Raw genomic sequence first — 12,436 nt, forward strand, 5'->3', positions numbered from 1 at the left:
GTAAACCCAATCAAGCCACTTAAGGAGACTTCATTGCCAGTGGAGCCAACACTTTGTTGGTAGAATGCATGTGTTTTATGATGATAAATGTTATATTTTTTACTTATATCTTTACTAAAATTTTAATTGCCTATTTCATCCTTCTGGTTAAGAAATAGCATATAGAGGTCGGGTTCTTGCATTCTCTTATTTTATTGGTGGGATGCCAATAATGCATTTTTGACACCCAGACGATTCATGATCTATCACTATCACTACATTTTTCTAAGTTCATGCACGTACGAACTTATATGTATATAGCATTATTAACAATCTCAAAGAGTAATTCATTTCATTAGTATCATTTTAATTAGGTTTAGACGCTTAGTCTCACTATCTCGGAGAGCTTACTGGTCAATTCAATTCAAACATAACGTTAACAACTTTTATTGGTGATCAACGGCAATGAGTAATTTCATCATGAGTTATGACAAATTGAATGTTTCTTCACTAAAACGTCCAAACTTAAGGATCTAAATAATAAAAACTCAAATACTATAGTTAAATGCTTTTATTAAACAGTATTCTACTTGAACAGCTAATCTATTATTAGTAATTTTTTCTTCTTTTTTTTTTAGCACTGATATTTAAACAGAATAATTAATTTAAAAAAAAAGACAAAAAATGAGTATAAAATAATATGATTTAAAAAATAAAATAATTAAGTAATTTACTATAACACCAGACAGATATTATAGTTTATTCTATCATCACTATGTTATATCCTGCAGTTTATTTAGTTGCGTGCATGTGCATTACCTAATTAGTTGTTTCTTTTCGACATATAAAATTTCTTATGCTTGTCTTATGTTCCCAATCTCTGCAGCTTTTAGAGTCCCTTTAATTTCCTTTCCCAAAAAATATAAGGACTCTCTCGAATCTATAAACAAACTTAATGAAATTAGGGCTAATGTTAAGTTACATACATGTAACTTATAATTCTCTCACATGAATAGTAAGTGAGTCTACATCACTCGTTATTTATGTGAGAGAGTTGTAAGTTATATGCATGTAACATAAGGGGATCCAATGGATTAATTAAATAAAACCACAAAAAAAGGGGAGGGGGCATGACATGATGTTATTGTTAAACAAATTAATGAGAGAGGAAAAGGACATTAATGACAAAAGAAGACTAAATAATAGAAGGACCTGAGACATGCTGATAAGATAGGCGATTTAAAAAGATAAAAAAAACAAAAAACAAAAAGGACCTCAGCAGATGAAAAGGAAGAGAAAATGTGTGAAAATGAAAAAAAGTTAAGAAGATAATTCGAGAGAAGAATTGTCAGTTTGTTAATGATAATTACGTTACGTGGTGATAGTTTAAATAATTCACGACTTTTGCCTCATTTGGGACGTCATAGCTCACGTCCTATGCATGCACAATTGCTTATTTGCTTATGAGATAATAGAAAGAGTTACTTAATTGCTTACATTTATAAATGTATAAACATCCAAAGAGTTCTCCTTAAATTTTATTATAATTTTTATTATATTTTGAAGAGTACATCGTTAGCTACATCCAAAAGTTTGTTCTTAAGTTTTGCTATTCTCTCTTTGAAATAAGATTTTATTATCTTCACTCTCAAAATGAAAACCTGTATATAGACATCAAGGAAAAGCAATCTATGATCTATCTAATTAACAGGATAATATTGGGTTGTTGGCTGTCACAATGTTCTAGAACCAACAATTTATTTCTTAATCAAGCCAATCTAATCATAAAGAGACATTTAATAAAAAGTTGTGGTATGCGATCATTCAACTTATTTTATCAACCCTCGTTTTTCAATTAACTTCATAAAAAAATTTAAAAACCGACTGAATTAAAATTGATTAGTTTTTCTTTTCCAATTGGATTCAAGAATCTATACAAATTTAGTACTAATTTATAGCATAATTTACGACGGTAGAAACCGTCCTTTAATTACCGAAAAAATATCTATGATACAACTATGGCGTTTCCCATTTTCAATACTATCATTATCATCGTCATTCGTATGATATGTGATATAAAATCAGAATGATTTTTTTTTTTTTTTTTTTTGGAAGTAAAGTTCGGATGCTTCAAGAAACCGTCGTTTTCTTCTTCTTTTATTTTTCTAAAATGAAGGACTGTTGTTTTCTTGATTCATATGCGTTGTCCGGGTTGGGCCGCTAGGGATTAATAGCAACTCAAACAGATTGAAAGGTCTCCCACCTAATGAAGAAAGAAAAAGCAAAAAGTAAAGTAAGACAAAGAACGAAAAGAAAGGGAAAGGGTGAGTCGATTTTGATGGCCGTTAATAATTAAATATGTTTCTTCATTGGTTTATCCTTTTCCGTAATTTCACACAAGGACAAAATGGGAAGTAAGGTAAAAGTAATCCGCAATTATGGATATTTATGCGAAGAGGATATATTGGTAAATTGCCTAGCGAATTTCAGCAGTGTTGGATGCGGATGATCCAAAAATGTAATGTTCGAGTGGTATTGACTAATGAGGTGATGGAGATCAAGGGCATCGATTATGGCAATGTTTTCCAAGACATGATGAGTTTGTGAATCTCTCTCTCAGAGGAGAAACAAAAAAAAACATACAGAAGCTTACAATATATGATTCATTGGCAGACGGCCTAATACTTTGAAGAGGAGCAACAAGTAAAAGCTGAAGTTTTAACCAAAAAAACAAAATTATACAAATGTACGTACGTACGTACGTATGTATGTATGTATGTATATATATGTATATTGAATTCCACCCATCAATTGAGGAGTATTCTCAATTCTGTGGTGTCGTCTGGAGGCTGACCAATGAGTAGTAAGCTCCCGCGGGTCCTTTTGCTAACAAAGATTGATGGCTCCCCTCCTCCACCACGCGCCCTTGCTCCAACACCGCAATTATATCACAATTTTGAATGGTACTCAGCCTGTGTGCTACCACCACGCTTGTTCGCTCCACCATCAGACGCTCAAGTGCTTCCTGCACCACTTTCTCCGACTGACTATCAAGTGCGCTGGTCGCCTCATCTAACAATAACACTGCAGGATTTTTTAATATGGCACGAGCTATTGCAATGCGTTGCTTTTGGCCTCCAGACAGCTGCAATCCCCTGTCTCCACACCACGTGTCGTAACCTTCATACAATCCAGCTATAAAATCATGTGCATTGGCTGCCTTTGCGGCTTCAATGATCTCTGATTCGTCGATTTTATCAGACGCTCCGTATGTGATGTTTTCTCTGATGGTACCTGCAAACAGAGCAGGCTCTTGACTAACAAGTGCAATATGTCTCCTCAGCGACCCCAGGTGGTGTGATCTGATGTCTCGACCATCAATTTTCACAACACCCTTTAGAGGATCGTAAAACCGTTCAATTAAGCCAATGATCGTTGATTTTCCTGACCCACTTTGCCCGACCAGTGCTGTTGATTTTTTTGCTTCAATGTTGATTGAGAAGCCTTTGAAAATCATCACATTAGGTCTAGCAGGGTATGCAAAATGCACATCTTCAAGTTCTATGTGTCCTATAATTTTTTCTGGTTGGTAACCGTTAAGGTCATCAGGGTCAATTTTAGTATGCCGGTCTAATACCGCGAAGACCGAAGCAACAGCATCTGAACCTTTTGCAATGTCTGTAGTCATTGTGCCGGCATCAGCTATGACCTTGCCTGTGCTCACTAAAACCAAGAAGATTTCAAAAAGGGATTTTCCATCAATGTATCCTCTGCCGACGAGCCTGCCACCATACCAAAAGGCTAGTGCCACGACGCATGACACTAGAGCTCGGGAAAAGGCAAGGCATATACCTGCAATCCAAGATTGTCGAACACCCTCTCGTCGTGGGGCTTCTTGAGCTTTTTTGAGCATTTTCTGGATCCGTTCTTGGGAAGAGAATGCATTGATGGTTCTGAGGTTAGAGACTGCCTCAGCAGCTAGCTTGCTGCTTTCATCTTGTGCCTTTATCACCTTCTTTGACATGCTTTTTAGCAATACCTCTTTACCGTACAAGCATACAATAACGAGAGGCTGGACTGCTATGATCACTAACGCCAGCCTCCATGAAATGATTAGGCTCATGGTGAAGGCTATGGTTATAGAAGAGAAAGTTTGTACTAGCAAAGCAACCCGATCACCCACCAAAGATCTCACCTGCCAAAAATCAAAGTACAGTTAAGAAGAGCACTTTAATGCATCTTTTAAGAGCAAAAATGTTTAGTACATACCACATTGGCATCTTTGGCAAGTCGAGAGCAAATCGCACCACTTGAATTCTCATCTTGATCAAACCACCCAACTTCAAATGTGAGTATCTTCGAAAGCATATTTTCTCTAATTCTTTTGGTCAAGTACTCTCCCATGTAAGCGAAATAATACTGCTGACAAACATTAGTTAACAAAGAAAATATCGATAGCCCAAAGAAACACAATGAATAAAATCTTGTTTTCTCTTTAATCTCATCATGGTCTTTCAAAAAATATACTGATATCATAGAGCCCATTGCAAATGCATAAACTGGCTGCACTGCACCAAATAATACTGCACTCAGACAGCCCAAGCTTGCTTGTTTCCATTCTGGTATATTCAAAGCTAACAATCTCCTGAAAGATGGTGCAGTTAATTTATTGTTATGCTCTTCGCTGTTATTCTCTTTTCGATTGTCATCCTCTGAGTAAGCTCTGCTTGGCGAGAAAGAGTTTCTGGATCTGCAACTACTCGCGCTGTTTTCGTCAGCCAAGTTTGATATAACAGACAAGCTATGCAAGTTTGCATTATTGAGATTCATATTACTTTTCTCTTTAGGATTTGTATTTGCTTTTTCAGTCTGATGAAGATTTATAAGTGCAGTGTAGAGACCATTTTCGTCTTGTATTAGCTCATCATGAGATCCTGTTTCCATGACTTGCCCATTTTGAATTACAACAATGACATCTGCGCTGCGGATGGTAGAGAGACGATGGGCTATGACAATGGTGGTGCGGCCAACGGCTGCATTCTCTAGGGCTTCCTGAACAACACGCTCGGATTCAGAGTCTAGGGCACTGGTTGCTTCATCTAGCAGAAGGATTCTGGGTGATTTGATTATTGCTCGCGCTATAGCAATTCTTTGCTTCTGTCCCCCTGACATTTGAACTCCTCTTTCACCAACCTGTTAATTTTAAAACACATATAAATATTGTTAATTGAGTGAGTTCAATATATGGTGTTTGCTTTCGGTCATTTTGAATGGCAAGCTGGCCTAGGCCAGAGCAGAACAAATTACCTGGGTATCATATTGCTGAGGCAACTGACAAATGAAATTGTGTGCATTTGAAGCTTTGGCCGCCTCAATGATCTCCTCCATTGAGGCATCTTCCTTGCCAAAAAGTATGTTTTCCTTAATACTTGTTGCAAAAAGTGCCGGCTCTTGGCTCACCAGACCCATCTGTGACCTTAGCCATTTAAGCTGCAATTTATCGATGGGAACTCCATCAAGCAGGATTTCTCCCCCAAGAGGGCGGTAAAATCTTTGTAATAACGACACTACTGTGGATTTTCCTGAGCCACTGCCACCAACTAAGGCCACTGTATTTCCTGCTGGAACTTTGAGGCAAAAGTCTTTGAAGATTATGGTTTCGGGCCTTGATGGGTAGGCAAATACAACATTCCTGAATTCAACTTCACCTACAAATTTCTCCAGGATTTCACCTTCCATGTTTTCTGAATCTATATCGGGGACTCTTTTTATCACATCCCTTATATGTTCTCCTGCTGACGTTGCTTCTGAAATGTACTTCAGGTTGGATAAACCAGCTCCTAATGCTCTAACAAAAATAGGATCGATATTATCATCATCAATCATTACTAATGAATGATTAATCTTCTCAAAATATCGTAAAAATCCAAAAATTTAAATGCATGATAATATTAACGTGACCATGAGCAATTAAATTTAGCTGCAACTCGGAAAACATTTTTCAAACTATTACTGATTTGTAATTCTAGCTACATCTAACTAACTATTATAACTCAAAATCTAAACAAGAATTAATTCTCGTAATAAGGCGATGATACTCACTGGCCACTGACGACAATGGTGGTTCCGGCAGCGAAAACGAACCCTCCTTTAGCCCCATGGTACATGACTAGTCTGCCACCATAATAAGCTAACAAGGACCAAATAGCATAAGTAATTGCATTTATGCCACTGGCAAAACCTTTCCCCAACCCTTGCTTTAAGCCTAACTTGACTGAATCTTGTAGGGCTGAAGAAAATTCATTAATGGTTTTGCTTTCACCAACAAAGGCATATACAGTTCTTACGGATGATATTGCCTGTTCTACAATCGTATCAGCCTTATTGTACTCTTCTCTCATCTTTCTTGCTAGCACCATCAAAGTCCTTCCATATGTCAACCCAAGGACCACCAGAAGCACAACACAGGGAAGCCCAACAATAACTAGCTGCCATAGAATCAAAAGCCCTACTAGGTAGCAACCAGAGAACGTAGCAAAATTTACCAACAAGTTTGGAAGCTGTCAGGCACAAATATTTCAGACGGTTACTTCAACAGCAAGTAATCAGAATAACTTCAACAGCAAGCAATTAGAATAACTTACAATGTACATCTAGGAATTAAGAATAATAAAAAAGAAAAACCACTTTAAATAAATTTGTTGTGAAATTTAAGCTCAAATTGATGAAGTAATATCAAATTACTAATTAATTAACCTTTTCACTGATGACATCTTGAATCATTAGAGTATCGTTAGAAACGCTTGAGATGATCTCTGCTGTGCTTGTGGCACACAAATCAAAGTATCCGACTTCTTGCCTCAAGACTGCTTTCAAATAGATAGCTCTCATCCTTGTCGCTTGTCTTTCACCCGTTCTCGTCCAACAGTATGCCTCTAAAAGTTCCGAAAATATAATAAAACGAAGATTATTAATTTAATAGAACTTGAACAAATTTGACTCGACCAATAAATTATAAAACCCACCAAGGAAAGCAGCAATCCATCCAAGAGAAGCTACGTACAAGATTATCACTGCATCCTGTCATCCAGAGAAATTAAATAATTAATACATTTTATTATATGCACATGTATTGTAGTATAACGATGAGAGAAACATGCATAAAGAAAAGAAAGTTGAGAGAATTACGTAGTACAGTTTATGAGTGAACTCATCTGTTGTGAGATTCGATGCATTCCCAACAGTATTCATCAACCTAGCCATCACAAGTGTCAACAAAGGTGTTGAGAACCCATCAGCCATGGCTCCAATGAATCCCGAAACCATCAGAAACATATCCAAACGGTCCGCATCCATGAAAATAGAAAGAAACGACCCATTGTTGTTATTTTTCTTGACCTTAGTAGTACTGCTGCCTTCATCTCTTTCTCTACTCATCATTTCCACAGACACACAAAACAAATTAAATTAACAACTTCCAAAAGGTTGAATGTGAGTACGAGTATGAGTGTCTGCGCCTTAACTACAAAATGGGTAGAATGTCATGTTATAAGTAGCAAAAATTCCACTGTTATCATTTTTTTAATAATTTCGTGAGGCACATAAAAAAAAATTCCTACAAAGAAAGGGGTACTTTAATTTTGTGGGGGCAAGCGAACAATGTTCTTAATTACAAGGAAAGGGACAGACGGGTAGTGAATTGTGAAATAGAACGATGATACAATGAGGTAAGGACCGGATTATTCTAATAAGAAGGTAATTTAATAGTTTTGTGATAGGATTACAAATTTTTAATAGAAAACAAACAACTTTTCTGGGGCACAACTGGGTGCCAGCCATTTAAGAAAACATCCTTTACAATTCCACAATCTGAAATCTGGTATTTGAGGGAGAGAGTGTTCAGTGGGCAGCTGTGGACTGCACTAAATGGCGGGAAAAGTCGTTAAATGCTTTCCCACGCATTTCCCATATGATTACTTAAATCGAAAGAATAATCATCATAATGCAAATACGCAATGCCTTCGATATCCCACCCATCTGCCACCACTCATCTGAATCAAGATAATAATAACAATTAATGGGAGTGTTTAGTCATTAGTGGGATTATGAGGTAAACACATTTTCATGCGCGCGCACTTCATAGGATCAAGATTCAAGAGAAGAAACATGAATGATGAAACCCTACGGATCATATATGTAAGAATAAGATACTAACCGCCAATGCGGAACACTAACATCAAGCCTAATACAATCTAATTAAATTATAATATTCTGAATCTGACTGTTTGAATTTATGTACGCGGCCCTTATTGGCTCTCTGAAATAAATGAAGGGGATGGACAAAAGCTGATAAATTAATACTTACAGAATGGCATTTTGCTGAAGGCCTAGCTAATACTTTGTACTTCGAAGACTGGCTAGCTATAAACAGCAATGCATTGGAGTTTTCTTCAATAATTTTAACGGTAATTAAGGGTAATGACTAATTTTATGAGTTATGGCAAATTATGTGTCATGATAAACATCTAAATACTATAATTTTTTTGAATGTCCCAAATACTCTAATTGAATTCATTTTGGCCTTCGAAAATAGCACCTTGCCTAATCTATTAATTATTACTTCTTCTTTTTTTTATTCCCATATATTCTTACTTTCTCGTCTTGCGTGCATAAGGCATAATGCATTACCTAATTAATTGTTGATTAAAAAGTGTTTAAACAATGTTCTTTAATCGCCATTTAAATTCATATCTTAAAAAAAGATGTTGGCTATTTAAACTTTACCTCACAATGATAATTAGCTGGTGTAGCTTTCGAAAGATTGCGACATTATAAGACGAGGGGACATGATTTAGCTCTTTGTTATTATCTATCACGTCCACCATAAATGAATTGCATGGTGCCGTCACGCTTGTTCATTTCATTTTACTACGATTGGCTAAGCACGTTACAACAACTTTATGTTCAGAAAAATTGAACCAAATTTTCAGATCTTTAGCAGAAAAATCGAAACTTAATTTTACTTATGTATTGTTTATTTGTACAAGAAGATTGAGTTAACAGTTAATTTGTGAATTTCAGGATAAATTTCCTTATAAGTTGCTCATTCAAATGATTTGACGAAGATGAACTGCTTTAAGATATCAAACTTGATCATATAATCATTTGTCGAAACTTAGATGTGTATTAATTTTGAGAGAAGGACTTCTAATCACGCAGTTTCGAGATAAAGACTTCTCACCACAAACGTAACACTCATATTAAAAGCTCATATCAAACCAGAGACAGCTCAAATTAATGCTGAAAACTTAACTAGACAGAGACTTTCAAGTTCCAACCACGTAAAGCTCATTAACTATTAATTTAAATGATTTTTTTTGTTTTTTGAGCAAACTAACAGGCTTTTATATTTCAAAGAAGAATTAAACCAACAGTTTAAGTTTTTTTTTTCTAATATATTCGAACAGAAGATCATATACGGTGACAATATCATAACTTAAATTGAAATTGCAATACTGTTCTCCCTCCCATTAGAGTTTCCAAAAATTAAAATTAAAAATCAGGATACATATTTTTTTCAACTTTAACTAATCCATTTGTTTTTTTTGTTTTTTTTGTTTTTACATATTCAAGACTGTTCCAGCAAAGTGGAGATCGAGAATAGAAGAGGAGCATGAGAGAGAAAGAAAGATATAGGAGAGAGAACAGAAAGATCTTCAAAAATGGATAGATGATATAAATTGGAAAAAAAAAAACAATTATTGAGGGTTTTCCCCCTTTTTTTCATGAGCATGGCAAGGATATGTCGTTGTAAACAAATGGAGAAGAAAAGGAGATCAAACACAGAAGAGACTAAACATATATAGACCAGACAAGACAAGATGGCAAGGCAGGTGAGGTCAAAAGATTAAAAAGAAAAAAGAAAAAGTTAATAATTAGATAAGTCAATAAGAGAAAAGAAGAAGGTATGGATTCCACTGGAAAATTTGTCGTTTATCTTTTACACAAAGTTTTGTTTGAATAATTCACAACCCTAAGACATCAAAATTAATCTTCACTGTTAGACCAAATTTTTGGTATCAACAGTTTTATCCAAAAAAAATCCTTTGCTAGTTTGAATTATTTTCTCTTGGTTCAATTTAAAAAATATATATTATATTTTCTCTTTAGAGAAATGGTGCATTATCTTCACTATGGTAGTTTATGCTTAAAAAGAGGAAAAAGCAACACTTTAAAAAAGAAAATTTATATCTAGACATCAATAAAAAATAACATTTTTAATTGTACACAGGAACTCTTCAAAAAACATTAAGATAAAATAAAATGGGGATAAACCACCCCATACATATCGTAAAAGAGAAAGTGATTGATAGAGATCGGAGAGGAATTAAAAATATAAAGACCTACTGGTAGAGCGTGTGCATATTTAGCAAGAGTATCGGGAGCAAAATTAACTTCACGAAAAATATACTTGATGTCAAAACGCCATTCACGCTTCAGAAGCTCTGGATAGAAAAGATGAATTAACAATATGTCATTAATGAGTACAGAGGAGCTAGCAACCAGTTGGATTACACACAAGCTATCCACTTCCACCAATAGAGACCGAATTCCAATAAAAAGTAACACTTTGAAAAAAGAAAGTGCATAATTGAACGTGATGAATCTTTCCACAAATAGATATAAAGGAAGAGTCAAAAAGGTGAAATGTACATTCAGAAATAAAAGGTTCAAATTAATGCTTCAAAAAAAGAAAATGTATATTGCGACTAGACACGCATGAAGTAAAAGTATATATATGTGGTTAAATTAACACGATTAATGTTGATAATGTTGGGTTATTAGGGGCGTCTCCGGCGGATCTGCATGCATGCTTTGTCCAAAAGAACCTCCGAAATTGCAAAAGCTTTATTTATGTGTCTTATAATTAAGACTCGATTCTGCTTTATGTCTTTAAAACCTGAAAGAACATGATATGATGCCACTGTATACTTTTATTGTCATTTCATAAAGAATCAATTAATCAAATTGTCCAGATTCTTTGATAAGAAGAGTTGATTTCTAAAATTTTATATAAAAGTTTAAACAGTAGGGTTGATGAAAACTGATCAACCTTATAGTAAGGGTAAATTAAGGATTAAATAGTTTATATTGAAAGAAAGAAATAATTATTTTAAAATTTATTTCTAGACATAAAAAAAAAGTAATACTTTTTTTTTTTACATAGAGACTCTTCAAAGAGAGTTAAGACTTAAGACAAAATAAAATGGGGATAAACCACCTCATACATATCATAAAGGAGAAAGTAATTGATAGAGGTCGGAGGGAAATTAAAAATATAGGGACCCACAGGTAGAGCGTGTGCATATTTAGCAAGGGTATCGGCAGCAAAATTAGCTTCACGAAAGATATGCTTGATGTCAAAACGCCAGTCACGCTTCAAGCCCCGCTCCCGTATGGAGTCATCACTTTGACCAGTACTTTCTCTTTATGGGCCGACCCGGTGCGAGTGGAGATTAATCTAAATTGTGGTACGAGTTTAAAGGTACCTTCCACAGTTGGAGTCCACTTAGGATCACCTCGTGGTTTAGACAAAAAATATATATATATATATATATATATATATATATATATATATATATATATATATATCATTAATGAGTACAAAGGAGCTAGCAACCAGGTGGGTTACACACAAGCTATCCACTTTCACCAATAGGGACCGAATTCCAATAAAAAGTAACACTTTGAAAAAAGAAAATGCATAATTGAACGTGATGAAACTTTCCAGAAATAGATATAAAGGAACAGTCAAAAAGGAGAAATGTACATTCAGAAATAAAAGGTTCAAATTAATGCTTCAAAAAAAAGAAAATGTATATTGCGACTAGACACGCATGAAGTAAAAGTATATATAGTGTTAAATTAACATGATTAATGTTGACAATGTTGGGTTATTGGGGGCGTCTCCGGCGGATCTGCTTGCATGCTTTGTCCAAAAGAACCTCCGAAATTGCAAAAGCTTTATGTCTTTAATTAAAACCTGAAAGAACATGATATGATGCCACTGTATACTTTTATTGTCATTTCATAAAGAATCAATTAATCAAATTGTCCAGATTCTTTGAGAAAAAGAGTTGATTTCCAAAATTTTATATAAAAGTTTAAACAGTAGGGTAGATGAAAACTGATCAGCCTTATAGTAAGGGTAAATTAAGGATTAAATAGTTTATATTGAAACAAAAAAAAAAATTAATTGAAAAATAGATGTTAATGAGATAAATTGAGCAAAGGATTCAAATTAATCCACTTTTTATCTGATCATACCTCTGTCATGTTTTTGTTTTAATTCCCATTATATCCTTAACGATAATTACCATAAAGGACGAAAAACAGATTTCTCTGAAATTTTTAATTCATTCGAGGTGTGGAATTGGGATTGGTGTCTGTTTCTTTC

At 34.8% G+C, this 12,436-nt stretch overlaps 1 protein-coding gene across 1 annotated transcript; it reads right to left on the bottom strand.

Moving 5' to 3' along the window:
- Positions 1-2,753: 2,753 nt before the first annotated feature.
- LOC18038353 (ABC transporter B family member 15) lies at positions 2,754-7,534 on the bottom strand. Its single transcript, XM_024182759.1, has 7 exons — positions 7,168-7,534; positions 7,005-7,059; positions 6,736-6,914; positions 6,082-6,539; positions 5,287-5,827; positions 4,249-5,172; positions 2,754-4,174 (listed from the first exon to the last, which is right to left on the bottom strand). Exons 1-7 carry the CDS (start codon positions 7,417-7,419, stop codon positions 2,804-2,806), a joined length of 3,780 nt encoding a protein of 1,259 aa, XP_024038527.1. The 5' UTR covers positions 7,420-7,534; the 3' UTR covers positions 2,754-2,803.
- Positions 7,535-12,436: the final 4,902 nt, after the last annotated feature.

The sequence above is a fragment of the Citrus clementina genome, unplaced genomic scaffold (assembly GCF_000493195.1).
Source record: "Citrus clementina cultivar Clemenules unplaced genomic scaffold, Citrus_clementina_v1.0 scaffold_6, whole genome shotgun sequence".
Taxonomy (NCBI): Eukaryota; Viridiplantae; Streptophyta; class Magnoliopsida; order Sapindales; family Rutaceae; genus Citrus; species Citrus x clementina.